Source organism: Schistocerca cancellata, chromosome 7 (genome assembly GCF_023864275.1).
Source record: "Schistocerca cancellata isolate TAMUIC-IGC-003103 chromosome 7, iqSchCanc2.1, whole genome shotgun sequence".
Taxonomy (NCBI): Eukaryota; Metazoa; Arthropoda; class Insecta; order Orthoptera; family Acrididae; genus Schistocerca; species Schistocerca cancellata.
This window is the reverse complement of record NC_064632.1, coordinates 15,556,781-15,572,264: the sequence shown is the minus strand read 5'-3', so window position 1 is coordinate 15,572,264 and position 15,484 is coordinate 15,556,781. Positions and strand designations below refer to the sequence as shown.

Sequence of the window (15,484 nt, the reverse complement as noted above, 5' to 3'; positions counted from 1 at the left end):
ATATTGGAACACGTGAGGCAATACTGACCTTACGACTTATCTTAGAAGAAAGATTAAGGAAAGGCAAACCTACGTTTCTAGCATTTGTAGACTTAGAGAAAGCTTTTGACAATAGTGACTGGAATACTCTCTTTCAAATTCTAAAGGTGGCAGGGGTAAAGTGCAGGGAGCGAAAGGCTATTTACAATTTGTACAGAAACCAGATGGCAGTTATAAGAGTCGACGGACATGAAAGGGAAGCAGTGATTGGGAAGGGAATGAGACAGAGTTGTAGCCTCTCCCCAATGTTATTCAATCTGTATATTGAGCAAGCAGTAAAGGAAACAAAAGAAAAATTCGGAGTAGGTATTAAAGTCCATGGAGAAGAAATAAAAACGTTGAGGTTCGCCGATGACATTGTAATTCTGTCAGAGACAGCAAAGGACTTGGAAGAGCAGTTGAATGGAATGGCATTGTCTCGAAAGGAGGATATAAGATGAACATCAACAAAAGCAAAACGAGGATAATGGAATGTAGTCGAATTAAGTCGAGTGATGCAGAGGGAATTAGATTAGGAAATGAGACACTTAAAGTAGTAAAGGAGTTTTGCTATTTAGGGAGCAAAATAACTGATGATGGTCGAAGTAGAGGGGATATAAAATGTAGACTGGCAATGGCAAGGAAAGCGTTTCTGAAGAAGAGAAATTTGTTAACATCGAGTATAGATTTAAGTGTCAGGAAGTCGTTTCTGAAAGTATTTGTATGGAGTGTAGCCATGTATGGAAGTGAAACATGGACGATAAATAATTTGGACAGGAAGAGAATAGAAGCTTTCGAAATGTGGTGCTACAGAAGAATGCTGAAGATTTAGATGGGTAGATCACATAACTAATGAGGAAGTATTGAATAGAATTGGGGAGAAGAGGAGTTTGTGGCACAACTTGATGAGAAGAAGGGACCAGTTGGTAGGACATGTTCTGAGGCATCAAGGGATCACAAATTTAAATTGGAGGGCAGTGTGGAGGGTAAAAATCATAGAGGGAGACCAAGAGATGAATACACTAAGCAGATTCAGAAGGATGTAGGTTGCAGTAGGTACTGGGAGATGAAGAAACTTGCACAGGTTAGGGTAGCATGGAGAGCTGCATCAACCAGTCTCAGGACTGAAGACCACAACAGCAATGTATTATATGGCTTGAGAAAGAAAGGTTGATGTTCCCTAAGGTAAAGCATGCACTGATAGTCTCTCACTTTCCATGGTCTTTCACTAAACATATTTCTAAATTCCAGTAACATATTCCTAAGTTGTTCCTTTGGTTTGTCATTAAGAGTTGTAGCTTCCCTTACTTTAGATTCTACTACACTTTCAAAATCCTGATCCTCAGTCTCATCAAAATCTACATCATTAAACACTTGGTACTCGCGTTGGTTCACAATGTTTTGCAAATAGTTGCAACTTTTCCTGCAGTTTAAGGAACAGAAATTAGTTTTCACCTAAGTATTACTTTTGGGTTCCAAAATAAACAATTCTTTACCACTCCATCCAAAACTTGTCTCAACTTTCTCTATCCAATCCACACTGAGAATTATATTTTCTTCCAGACTAGGGATCACTAAGCGTCCATGTTCAAAGGTTTTACTTTCTATACTAAATGTTAAAAGTACTTGAGATTTTACCAATTTACCTTGCTTACCTGTAATTCCTCTTATCTTTACACCTACTGTGGGCATTTCCACAAAATTCTTACCATATTTAATCTTGTCTCTAAAATGTTCATATATATACCACAAATTGGGCTACCAGTATCAATCAAACAGTTCCCTTCCCACTGATCTTAATCTTAATGTAAGGACATTAATTTTAGGTTCCAAAATAAACAATTCTGTACACTCCATCCAAAACATGCCTCAACATTCACTCTCCAATCTATACTGAGAATTATATTTTCTTCCAGACTATGGATCACTAAGTATTCATGTTCAAAGGTTTTGTCTTCTACACTAAATGGTGGATGCTCGGGTGATATACACCAAACTACACCTTATAATCAGGAGTTCATTTATTCACCTCTTAACACAAGTAAGGCTTATACAGAACTTTATGACGGAACTACACAAAGATAATGTTTTGCTCAGTTCAAAGATGATGCTCAGATCGATACTGGTGTCGATCTAATTGGCGCCACATAGCCCCCCCCCCCCCCCCTCCCCACAGTACGGTGTACTCCTGAGAGGCCGGGGGGGGGGGGGGGGGGGGGGGGAGGAGTGAGTATGGTGTCGGCAGGGGTGGCCCGTGGGAGCCGGACCACGGTCAGCTCGACAGCGTCGTCGGAGAGCTGTGTGGGTAGATGTCATGAAGGAAGGTCCGGCCACCGAACCTGGAAGTCGTTGAAGCACACCAGGCATCGTACTGGGCGTGCTGGTCGTGCGACAACAGGTAGGCCGGCAGTTTGCAGGAGGAACGGAGCGACGACATTGACGTCTCCGGTGGATGTGGCAAACACACGAAGCATGTCCAGGTCGACGTCGGACGAGAGGGGAACACATTTCACCAGGTGGCAGGGAATGGCGGAGGTTGTGTCATGAGCACTGGATGAAGGGAAACACACGATGAACAGTGTGTCATCGCATAGTATTATAGAGATGTCATGGATTATATCCAGGGGGACAGGCACAAACGCCTCGAGCGAGGGCACGTTCAAGACGGGGAGCACGAGGAACCTCACCAAGGCGAGGCAGGCGACGGGGGAGAGGTCGAAGGGACCGGAGAAAGGCCCGGCGGCGAGGGCGTGATCGTAGGTAAGCTCGACATGGGGAGCATGTGATCACTCGCCGGAGTGCGTGAGACCGGAGTAGAGGGCGAGGTCGGAGAAGAGCTTGACGATTGGAGCTGGAAGTCACTCGACTGAGTGAGTAAGTCCGACATGGAGGGAGTGGTCGGAGCGTCGTGAGCCACGACAGTGAGTGGCATGGTCGTGGCCTGAAGGGGGGTAGAAGCGGGCTCGACATGAGCATGCTTAAGTCTGTTGAGAGAGACTGTAACAGCTGAATCGTTCATCTGGATGTCATAGGTGTTGGCTGAGTGCCGGAGGACTCGGTACGGGCTGGTATATAGGGGTTGGAGGGGAGCACGGACAGTGTCATCTAGGAGCACGACATTCTCGCAATTGCTCAAAGATTTTGGAACATGACCCTTAGGGTGGGAATGGCTGGCCGGCGGAGGGATGTGGAGGTAGATGAAGTGGCGTCTGACGCGGTCCACGAAGGAAGGTAAGTCAGACTGTGGGGGAGAAGCAGAAGGGCTCACAAGTTCCCCAGGGAGAACAATGTTCTGGCCGTATACGAACTCGGCTATTGTGCCTTTGTGTCTTGCTTATAGATCACACAAATGCCGAGTAGCACAAGGGGAAGGGCCTCCATCCTAAGAGAGTCACGGCATCGAAGAGTCGCCTTGAAAGTGCGGTGCCAGCGCTCAACTAGCCTGTTACTTTGCGGGTGATATGCTGTGGTATGGATGCGCCGGATGACTCGACGAAAGCTCGAGCAACAGTTTCTGCTGTGATATAGGGGAGGGGACAGCCTCGACCCAGTGAGTTGTTCAATTGATAGATGAGAGAACATTACGAAAGCTGTTAGGGGGGGGGAGGGGGGGAGAGGGCCGACAATGTGAATGTGAATATGCTGGAAACGCCCAAGAGGGATCGAAAAGGCGCTGAGGGGGTGGGGGGTGGGGTGGGGGGGAGGGGGTGAAGTGTGCTTGTGTACTTTGCAGTGTTGGCATGTGATGCAGGAGTGTGCCCATTGCTGGCAGTCCTTGTTCACATTTCTCCACACAAAGCACTCCGCTAGGAGGTGGGTTGACGCACGAACACCGGGGTGGGCTAAATTATGCAGTGCATTGAAGACAGCTCGATGCAGCATGGTTGGGATGAGGGAGCGTAACATGCCCATACTGTCGTTGCACCAGATCTCACCAGAAATGCCAGGGAAGGTGGTGCGGACGACGTGTAGTGAAGAGGTAGAGTCTGAAATCAGGTCTTGTGTGTCCTCGTCAGTGGGTTGGAGGTTAGGCAGTTCAGAGAGGTCTAACAGCGAATGAATGGCGTCGACTCGTGAAAGGAAAGCAGCAACTATATTGTCAGCACCCTTTATGTGTCTGACATCGGTGGTGAACTGAGATATGAAGTCCGTGTATCTGAAACGCCGAGGAGGCGGGTCAACTGGCAGGTTTGAAATGGTCACAGCCAGGGGCTTGTGGTCTGTTAAAACATAGAAAGGGTGTCCCTCAGTCTTAAAATGCTTGATCACTTTGTAGACCGCAAGCAACTCCCTGTCAAACACAGAATATTTCCGTTGTGCATTGGTGAGCTTGCGCGAGAAGAACTGCAGAGGCGAAGTTTGGCCGTCGACTGTCTGGCTAAGGACAGCGCCGATGGCAGTATCACTTGCGTCTGTGGTGATGAAAAGCTGTGCATTGGGATGAGGATGCGCAATGGTGCAGGGCCTGGCAAGAAGATTTTTGAGGGCAGTGAAAGAGGCAGTCATAGGAGGGGTCCATAGAACGGGCCGAGATCCAGAAGTCTTGGTGCCTGCCAAGGCATCCATCAATGGAGCCTGAATCTCCGCATCCGGAGGTAGATGACAGCGATAATCAACAGGGTTGATTATAATCAATCGTCCCCAGAAAGTGCTGGAGCTCTTTGAATGACGAAGGTCTGAGTAGGTTTAGTATTGTTTGTACTTTGTCAGGGGATGGTGAAATGCCGTCGGCAGAGACCCGAAAACCAAGAAAAGTGACAGCAGGTTGATGTACCTGCAATTTGTCTTGGTTGGTCTTGACGCCTGCTGCTGCAAGAGTGTTCATAACAGTTTGCATATGTCAAATGTTGTCCTCGATGGAGGAGCTGAACACGAGATTGTCATCAAGATATGCAAAGCAGAATTTTAGACCGAATAGCACTTCGTTGATGAAGCGTTGCCAGGTCTGGGTTGCATTTTTCACGCTGAAGGGCATGAATCGAAACTGAAATAACCCGATTGAGGAGGTGATTGCTGTCTTCTCGATGTCTTCAGGAGCCACGGGGATCTGGTGGTAGGCCCGTTTGCAATCACTGACAGAGAACATGGTTGCACCTGCGAGGGAACTGGTAAAGTCGGCAATGTTGGGTATGGGCTAGGTGTCCATAATTGTTCGTGCGTTTAGTTGACGGTAGTCTCCACTCATGCGCCAGGACCCGTCTTTCTCGGGTGTCATATGAATGGGCGTAGACCAGCTACTGGCACAGGGTTCAATGACACTGGAGCTTAGAAGTTCAGAAATCTGCTTTTTAAGGTCAGAGAGGCGTTCGGGACAAAGTCGACGTGGTTTACTGGAGATTGGGGGGCCTGGCATTAGGCAAAGCTTTTGAAGCAAGCCATTGGTGACGACGAAAATGTTGCCAGCGGCACGATAGGCGGTTACTTTACAATGTGAGGCGGGTAGGGCAGGCGAGGCGAGGTCGTGGTGTTCGGAGCCACTAGGCGGATCTGACGGGAACCGAGGCGGCGAAGTGTCCCAGGAGTCAACGTGACAAGATGGCCGCTGGCCCGAAGCAGTGGCACTGTGGCCGGGTGAGCTCGGTAGAGCTTGTGAAGTGTTAGTGAGGCCATTGTCTGAGGGCGCGGTCTGTGGCAGGTGCGAGTGCACTGTTTGTGTTGTCAATGGCGGTTGCACGGCGATGCACAGGAGCCGAAGTTGCACAGTTTGAGGTGCTGTCCACGAGGGGAGGGGTAGGAGCTGTCAGCATGGGAACACGTGCCGCTCGTCCTGCATGCACACTCGTGTCCAGCCGAGTTTCAAATGCTGGGGGGGGGGGGGGGGGGTCCCATGGAACTGTCAGTACACGTTATGGTAGACTTGATAGCACAGTTGCGAGGGGAAGCGGGAGGTAAGCACACAGAGGCTCAATTGCTGGGACTACAAGCAGATTCGGCAAACTTAATGACCTTGCTCTGTCCGTGCTGCAGTGTCTGTAATTCCTTTGCTGCATCGGATAACTGGAGCCAAGTTTTGTGGAGCCAGAGGGAGAGCTCGAAGTTTTCCTTGCATAGGCGAGGGACGTTTCCAAGCTCGACAAGGCCCTTGTGCATTGTTTCTTGTAATGTCATCGACAGAGACGAGCATGTACGGATGAGATGAGCCTGGACCGATGTGTCACGGGGTGGTTTGCTCAATGGAGCACAGGGGAAGTGAGTTTTGGACGGATGATGAAACACACTGTTTTGCACTAGGTCCGGTGAAAGTTTGTGGTGTCGCAATAAGTCAATGCTTAGTATAGGTTCCTCAATATTGCACACTAAAAAAGTCCACTCGAGTTTGCAGTTGGCGGAGAGTGAGATGACGTGGGAGGTTGAACCTGAGCATTGTAATTTAGTAGAATTCACAGCTTGCAGTGAAGTATGATGAGGGTGGATGTTCGACGACACTAAAGACGTAGGCAGCAGTGAAACATTGGTGCCTGTGTCCACTAGGAAAAAGTATCCTGACAAAAAGTCTTTAATATAAAGTCGTCTGTAATTATCCGATTGTTCCCGGACAGAATGAATTACTGGGGGGTGCCTGTCATGTTGTGCACAGGAGGTGGCACCCGTACCTACCTGCGATTGGCTTTTGGGAAGCAGCAGGGTGGTTTGCAGTTCTGTACCACCTCACCAAGCCGTGTGTGGAAGTAACAGTACGGGTAGAGTGGCTGCATTTCCTGCGGAAAGTTCGTTGCCAGAGCTGGTGGCTGAGCTTCGGTGGCCACAGCTAGTTTGGTTGCAGGAGGGGGCGCGACCGAGGGTGGAACCAGTGACGTCCCAGCTGTTGGTATACTGTGTCCCGGAGCGAGCGGAACAGTTGGTACAGTGCGGCCCCGGCTGCGGGACAAGGAGCCTGAACCTGAGACTTGCCAGGTAGGCAGTGGCTGCTGAAATAGAGCAGTGATGCATCATGTAGTTAGTCAGCAATTGTCATTCGTTGTGGGGAGATAGTTTATCTGTCCAGATGGCGAGGAGAGCTGTGTCGGACAGTAGACTGTCACTGACCAGGGCCCGTAGCCGTCTCCAAAGTTGTGAAGGTTTGTCTTTGCCTAGTTGCTCGACGTGGAGCACTTGCCGTATTGCTGTCTCTGTTGAGTGCGCAAGTCGACGTAGAACTGTCTTTTTGGTTAGAGTGTACCGGGTAGCTGAGTCTGGGGCGTTGACCAGGTCAGCAATCAAGTCCTCCTGGTCGTGCAGGTGGGTGATAAGGCACAGAAATCTGGTTGATTCATCAAGTTTGAAATGGTCGAACACTTCATCCACAATTTTGAACCAGATTGTCGCCCTGTTGGAATTGAACGGCGGCAGCGTCGGTAGGCGATGTAGAACGTTCGGAAGAACAGGGTGAGTTGAATTCGTCGGGGCACTGTCTGAAACGAGCTGTTGTTGCTGGAGTATTCCAGGAGAGTGTGTCTCCAGGGTATGTGGCGACAGCGGCTGGTTGGGTGGCAGCGTGAAGGTGACGCGTTGTGGTTGAGTGTGATCCGTCGCGACGCGGAAGGCTGACGCGGGTGAGACACCGTAATGTGTCAATTGAGGTTGCGGAAGTTCGACACGATGCGGGTGTGTTCGGATTGATGTGTCGCAGAAGACTGACGTGGATGAGGCACTTTGATGTGCTGAGAATGGGAGCGGAAGCTCGACTGGTGCCAGCGCGGGGGTGACAGGTGAGAAAAAGTTCAAAATTTGAAAACGCATGCCAGTCCGCAGAAAACTCAACATGAGATCAGAGTTGGAGCCACCTGTGTTGCAGGGCAGCTGTGGAGGTGGGGGATGTCCAGAAGCACAGTGAGGATAATGATGTCGAACGTTGGGCGGAATGTGTGAATCTTCACTGTTCATAGTCACTTCACTCAAAACGGTGTGCGGATAAGGTGAATGACGTGGCACAACACACTGAGGCGTAGCAGTAGGATGGAGATGGAGGTCAGGCACAGATAACAAGACATTGTTCCTGTTGCAGGCCGAGGTATTGAAGCAGAAAGGCATGTGCTGATGCTGAGCCGAGGCAGGCGCGGGCGTGGTCAGATGCTGAGGAGGTTGACCTGTGAACAAAGCAGTTCTGGCCACGTGGCAGGAATCCATGTGGTACTGCACGGATTGTGGCGTGGCAAACCGTTGTCCTGGTGGTGGTAGGTTATCCAAAAAAGGCATTTGCAAAAATTGGCATGATCCCGCACTGCATGGAGATCCGTAAGAGCTAACTGCACCGTCGACGAGGGAGGGCACATGTGGCGGGAACAAAGGCGTCTGATAGCTGGAATCAGCACACTCCTAACCTCACTTATTGTTGCAGGTACGAAAACGTCCGGCAAAATCAGCGTAATCGACAAGTGAGAGGCATCGTGTTGCAGTCCTGGTGGGAGTACATCACCCGCAACATGATGCATGTCGATCACAAAATCTGGCGTTAGGTGTTGGGCCGAAGCCATTGTTCAAATGTTGTGTTGATGTAATACACGCAAAAATAACCGACGCGGAGGCCGCAGACACAATAAAACGGCAAAAACGGAAGACGTTACAACTTGGGGTCACCAGTAAGGTGGATGCTCGGGTGAGATACACCAAACAACACCTTATAATCAGGAGTTCATTTATTCACATCTTCACACAAGAAAGGCTTATACAGAACTGCATGGCGGAACTACACAAAGATAATGTTTTGCTCAGTTCAAAGATGATGCTGAGATCGATACTGGTGTTGATCCCACCGACGCCACAAAGTATCTGAGATTTTACCAATTTGCTTTGCTTACATGTAGCTGCTGTTATCTTGACACCTACAATGAGCATTTTCACAAAATTCTTACTATACCTAACCTTATCTCTAAATTGTTCAGATATACCACAAACCAGACTTCCAGTATCAGTCAGATAGTTACCTTCCCACCGATCAATCTTAATCTTAATGTAAGGACACCCAAAATCATAATAATCTTCTCTGTTGTTAGACAATTCATGTAGAAGATCACTTTCAATTTCATCAAATTCTACATCATCACTGTCTTTACAGGGTTTTATCAACTTTACTGGTATTATAATATTACTTTGGTTACTCATGTTGTTAGGTAAAGATTGAACACAATGAATGAATTCCATATCACAAATAACATCACTTGATACAGAAGGAACACAAAATATATTACTGCCAAATTTACACTTCCTTCTTAGATCTTTTTTCACTTTGTTCCACCAATTTGGATACGAATTTTGACTGACCACAGCTAACTTATTCCAGGATGCACATTTATCTATGTTATCATCAATCTGCTCCCAAACAAACTTCGGAAGGTGTTCGCCTTCATTCTATAGGCTCACAGATAACTCACCCTGGTGTTTGGATCATTACCCTGCATGACATTGATGAAAAACTGTTTTGAGTGGACTGTTATACCATGACTCTCACTTACAATATCACTTACATCTTGTACTTTACCTATATTGTCAACATCATTCACAAAAAAACTCTGAAACTTCATTATTCTTAAACTCCACAAAAACCTGATGCACATCATCATCATATTCCTCCAGAATTACTTCATCAACTACATGACTAACAATACAAGTTTCATCTCCATCAAAGTCACTTACCTCACCTACATCAATCTGCAATAAGCCACCAGTCTCAGACCTACCAACCTCAGTTTTTTCACAGCTCTCATTCACATCTACATAAAAAATACTACCTAGTTCAGATCCAATACAGTCATCACCTGATTCACATACATCAATAACGCTTTTCTGACCAAGATAAGAATTCATTAGTACATGTTGTTGTTGTTGTGGTCTTCAGTCTTGAGACTGGTTTGATGCAGCTCTCCATGCTACTCTATCCTGTGCAAGCTTCTTCATCTCCCAGTACCTACTGCAACCTACATCCTTCTGAATCTGCTTAGTGTATTCATCTCTTGGTCTCCCTCTACGATTTTTACCCTCCACACTGCTCTCCAATGCTAAATTGGTAATCCCCTGATACCTCAGAACATGTCCTACCAACCAGTCCCTTCTTCTTGTCAAGTTGTGCCACAAACTTCTCTTCTCCCCAATCCTATTCAATACCTCCTCATCAGTTATATGATCTAACCATCTAATCTTCAGCATTCTTCTGTAGCACCACATTTCGAAATCTTCTATTCTCTTCTTGTCCAAACTATTTATCGTCCATCTTGCACTTCCATACATGGCTACACTCCATACAAATACTTTCAGAAACGACTTCCTGACACTTAAATCTATACTCGATTTTAACAAATTTCTCTTCTTCAGAAACGCTTTCCTTGCCATTGCCAGTCTACATTTTATATCCTCTCTACTTTGACCATCATTAGTTATTTTTCTTCCCAAATAGCAAAACTCCTTTAGTACTTTAAGTGTCTCATTACCTAATGTAATTCCCTCAGCATCACCCGACTTAATTTGACTACATTCCATTATTCTTGTTTTGCTTTTATTGATGTTCATCTTATATCCTCCTTTCAAGACACTGTCCATTCCATTCAACTACTCTTCCAAATCCTTTGCTGTCTCTGACAGAATTACAATGTCATTGGCGAACCTCAAAGTGTTTATTTCTTCTCCATGGATTTTAATACCTAATCCGAATTTTTCTTTTGTTTCCTTTACTGCTTGCTCAATATACAGATTGAATAACATTGGGGAGAGGCTGCAACCCTGTCTCACTCCCTTCCCAAACACTGCTTCCCTTTCATGTCCCTCGACTCTTATAACTGCCATCTGGTTTCTGTACAAATTGTAAATAGCCTTTCGCTCCCTGTACTTTACCCCTGCCACCTTTAGAATTTGAAAGAGAGTATTCCAGTCAACATTGTCAAAAGCTTTCTCTAAGTCTACAAATGCTAGAAACGTAGGTTTGCCTTTCCTTAATCTTTCTTCTAAGATAAGTCGTAAGGTCAGTATTGCCTCACATGTTCCAGTGTTTCTACGGAATCCAAACTGATCTTCCCCGAGGTCGGCTTCTACTAGTTTTTCCATTCGTCTGTAAAGAATTCGTGTTAGTATTTTGCAGCTGTGGCTTATTAAACTGATTGTTCGGTAATTTTCACATCTGTAAACACCTGCTTTCTTTGGGATTGGAATTGTTATATTCTTCTTGAAGTCTGAGGGTATTTCGCCTGTTTCATACATCTTGCTCACCAGATGGTAGAGTTTTGACAGGACTGGCTCTCCCAAGGCCGTCAGTAGTTCCAATGGAATGTTGTCTACTCCGGGGGCCTTGTTCCGAGTCAGGTCTTTCAGTGCTCTGTCAAACTCTTCACGCAGTATCATATCTCCCATTTCACCTTCATCTACATCCTCTCCCATTTCCATAATATTGTCCTCAAGTACATCACCCTTGTATAGACCCTCTATATACTTCTTCCACCTTTCTGCTTTCCCTTCTTTGCTTAGAACTGGGTTTCCATCTGAGCTCTTGATGTTCATACAAGTGGTTCTCTTATCTCCAAAGATCTCTTTAATTTTCCTGTAGGCAGTATCTATCTTACCCCTAGTGAGATAAGCCTCCACAGCCTTACATTTGTCCTCTAGCCATCCCTGCTTAGCCATTTTGCACTTCCTGTCGATCTCATTTTTGAGACGTTTGTATTCCTTTTTGCCTGCTTCGTTTACTGCATTTTTATATTTTCTCCTTTCATTAATTAAATTCAATATTTCTTTACCCAAGGATTTCTACTAGCCCTCATCTTTTTACCTACTTGATCCTCTGCTGACTTCACTACTTCATCCCTCAAAGCTACCCATTCTTCTTCTACTGTATTTCTTTCCCCCATTCCTGTCAATTGTTCCCTTATGCTCTCCCTGAAACTCTCTACAACCTCTGGTTCTTTCAGTTTATCCAGGTCCCATCTCCTTAAATTCCCACCTTTCTGCAGTTTCTTTAGTTTTAATCTACAGGTCATAACCAATAGATTGTGGTCAGAGTCCACATCTGCCCCTGTAAATGTGTTACAATTTAAAACTTGGTTCCTAAATCTCTGTCTTACAATTATATAATCTATCTGATACCTTCTAGTATCTCCAGGATTCTTCCATGTATACAACCTTCTTTCATGATTCTTGAACCAAGTGTTAGCTATGATTAGGTTATGCTCTATGCAAAATTCTACCAGGCGGCTTCCTCTTTCATCTCTTAGCCCCAATCCATATTCACCTACTACATTTCCTTCTCTCCCTTTTCCTACACTCGAATTCCAATCACCCATGATTATTAAATTTTTGTCTCCCTTCACTATCTGAATAATTTCTTTTATTTCATCATACATTTCTTCAATTTCGTCGTCATCTGCAGAGCTAGTTGGCATATAAACTGGTACTACTGTAATAGGTGTGGGCTTCGTATCTATCATGGCCACAACAATGCGTTCGCTGTTCTGTTTGTAGTAGCTTACTCGCATTCCTATTTTCCTATTCATTATTAAACCTACTCCTGCATTACCCCTATTTGATTTTGTGTTTATAACCCCGTAGTGGAAAATGGAAATGAGCGTTTGGCGTCATTGGCCGGGAGGCCCCTCGCGGGGCAGGTCCGGCCGCCTTGGCGCAGGTCTTATTACATTCGGCGCCACATTGGGCGACCTGCACGCCGGATGGGGAAGAAATGATGATGAACACAACACAACACCCAGTCCCTGAGCGGAGAAAATCTCCGACCCAGCCGGGAATCGAACCCGGGCCCGGAGGACGGCAATCCGGCACGCTGACCACTCAGCTACTGGGGCGGACAACCCCGTAGTCACCTGACCAGAAGTCTTGTTCCTCCTCCCACCGAACTTCACTAATTCCCACTATATCTAACTTTAACCTATCCATTTCCCTTTTTAAATTTTCTAACCTACCTGCCCGATTAAGGGCACCACCACTTACTCCAGTCCGGTCACTAACATCATCTATACCATCAAAGACAGGGGTACCTGTGAAACCAGTCATGTGGTCTACAAGCTAAGCTGCAACCACTGTGCTGCATTCTATGTAGGCATGACAACCAGCATGCTGTCTGTCTGCATGAATGGCCACCGACAGACTGTGGCCAAGAAACAAGTGGACCACCCTGTTGCTGAACATGCTGCCAAACATGATACCCTTCAGTACAATGACTGCTTCACAGCCTGTGCCATATGGATCCTTCCCACCAACACCAGATTTTCTGAATTGCGCAGGTTGGAACTTTCCCTGCTATACGTCCTACATTCCCGTAACCCTTCTGGCCTCAACCTTCATTAGTCACTGTCCTCACCCATCCAGCTCCTTCCCTTTCCCATTCCAGCACTCAGCACTACACAGCCATTATCCCACCACCACACCCAGTCTTTTTATTTCTCCGCCCACCTCCCCTGTCCTCTGTCTAATCTGCAGCACTTCACTGTCCACCACCCCCACCATACTATCCCTCCCCCTCCCTGCCCCAGCTTAATCCTTACTCCCACCCAGCCGCCACTCCCATCATTCTCTGGTGCTGCTGCTCGCAGTGTGATTTCAGTTGCCTGAGACTGCAATCGTGTGTGTGTGTTGTGTTTGAGTGAGTGTATGTGTGTGCACATGTGTGTCTATTGTTGACAAACGCCAATGGCCAAAAGCTTTAATCATGAGAGTCTTTTTGTTGTGCCTATCTGCAACTCAGCATCTCTGCTATATGGTAATGACTTTCCTTCTCACAGTATTGTTTTATGAATCATATCTATAAGTTTGGCCAACTACTTTAAGTGAGATGGACATCCAAAATAATACTTAAATCTAAAATTGTAGATCTTTACTGAAAATATGATTCATTGAAACATGACTTGCAAATGACATGATAATTGGTGCAGAATCTGAAATTCCCTTGCTGTCATGCACATGCGACACTATACTGTCAACACATGAGCATCAGTGGTTGGTGAGAACTTTACTGTCAATCATGGTGGTGAAAGCAACTGCTCAGCACACACTATGTCAGCCCCTGAAGTGGAAGTGGAATGTCATCACAGAATTGGGCAGGAGAGAATGGGATGTGCACACTTGTCATTGTTCTGCTATGAAAATTTGAACACTGCTGGTTTCTATATCCTCATCATCCCTTTTATTTTCTACAGTTAATTCTTTAAAATATAACAGCTATTCATCTCTTTAGCAGCTACTTAAAAACAACTCATACAATAATTCTCCAACTATAACTTGTTAAATAAATAAATAAGAACAACAAAAGAAGTTGCAGTTCAGCAATCTTACAATAAATCAATCTATTACATCCACTGAGTTTCATACACAATTAAATACTTGTGTTACAAATTTTGGCAAATTATTACACAAAACAAATTATAGAATGACACTGATAATTTAAGATACATTTATTATTTTGAATTAAATTAGGAGTATGAAAAATAATTATGTTTTCTGAAAAGAAAGCTCATTTTAATTTTCAGGTATTATTTATTTTTATTAAAAAATAAGATTAACTTTTGCTGTCAGAAATACAATGAATACAAAATTATGCTTGGATTGAGTCTTGAATTTAATGTAAGTATCATATTTTACAGTGTATACAGAGATATGAGCACTGACCAGTTATAAACATAAGGAAGTGAATTGTATAGTACTGTGAATTACATAAAGAAGTAAAATAGACACACTAGCTAGTAGTTTCTTTGCTGGAGAAGAGAGATAGTATGTTGGGAAAGGATAAAAGGGAAGGACTTTGCCTACCCTCATTCTCATTACAGAGTACGAGTATTCTCTCTCATCTTGCGGTCTGAGTGACTTGTCCTTACACAACATATCCCTTTCTTCTCCTCTACAAAGGAACTATTAGTTCTGACAGCTAAGAAGTATGCCACTTTTACTTTTATATGTGTCTGCCGGTGATATTATCCATATTGCTACTTGCATGTAAGTGCTGGCTAGAAATTCTGCCTCATAATTTAATAATTTTCTCAGCTGAATTTTCCTTTGATACAAATAATTTTACTTTGCAGTTGCTGAATGGGTCATACACGATCTTCAACATGATGTACCAAGTTCGAGGCAGAAGTGATTAACAATGGATCAGTAATACTGCAAAGTAGCCAACCAATAGATAATCACAAAGAAATAAAATCTTAGTTAAGAGAAGTTTTTACTTGTACCACAATGAGATATACTAGTATAGAATAACTGTATCATTCAAATTAAATAAAATGAAAAACAGATTAATTATTGTGTGGAGTATTGTGCAGGTGTTATTTTTATGATTGTCACTGCAGATGTAGTGGTGTACACTATGGTCATTTACTGAGAAAGAGCAGATTTTCAACTGTAATTGAATATGATGACATGTCTCTACTGCCTGACTGAACCTTTCACAGTCCATCACGAAATATTGTTACCTAAGGTGAAATATCATCACAGAGGATAACTGCAGAATCCAAAATTTCTTTTTCTACTAATTTAAAAAATTATACTGGAGTATTTCTTG

The 15,484-nt window shown here is 44.9% G+C and overlaps 1 protein-coding gene across 1 annotated transcript in view; it reads left to right on the top strand.

The window, feature by feature from the left end:
- The window catches only part of LOC126092539 (odorant receptor Or1-like), a 131,124-nt gene extending 115,986 nt beyond the window's left edge, over window positions 1-15,138 (top strand). Inside the window, exon 6 of the mRNA XM_049908192.1 lies at window positions 15,006-15,138. Coding sequence (XP_049764149.1) covers window positions 15,006-15,068 — 63 coding nt within the window. The 3' untranslated portion in view covers window positions 15,069-15,138. The remainder of the gene's footprint in view (window positions 1-15,005) is intronic.
- The last annotated feature ends 346 nt before the right edge of the window (window positions 15,139-15,484 follow it).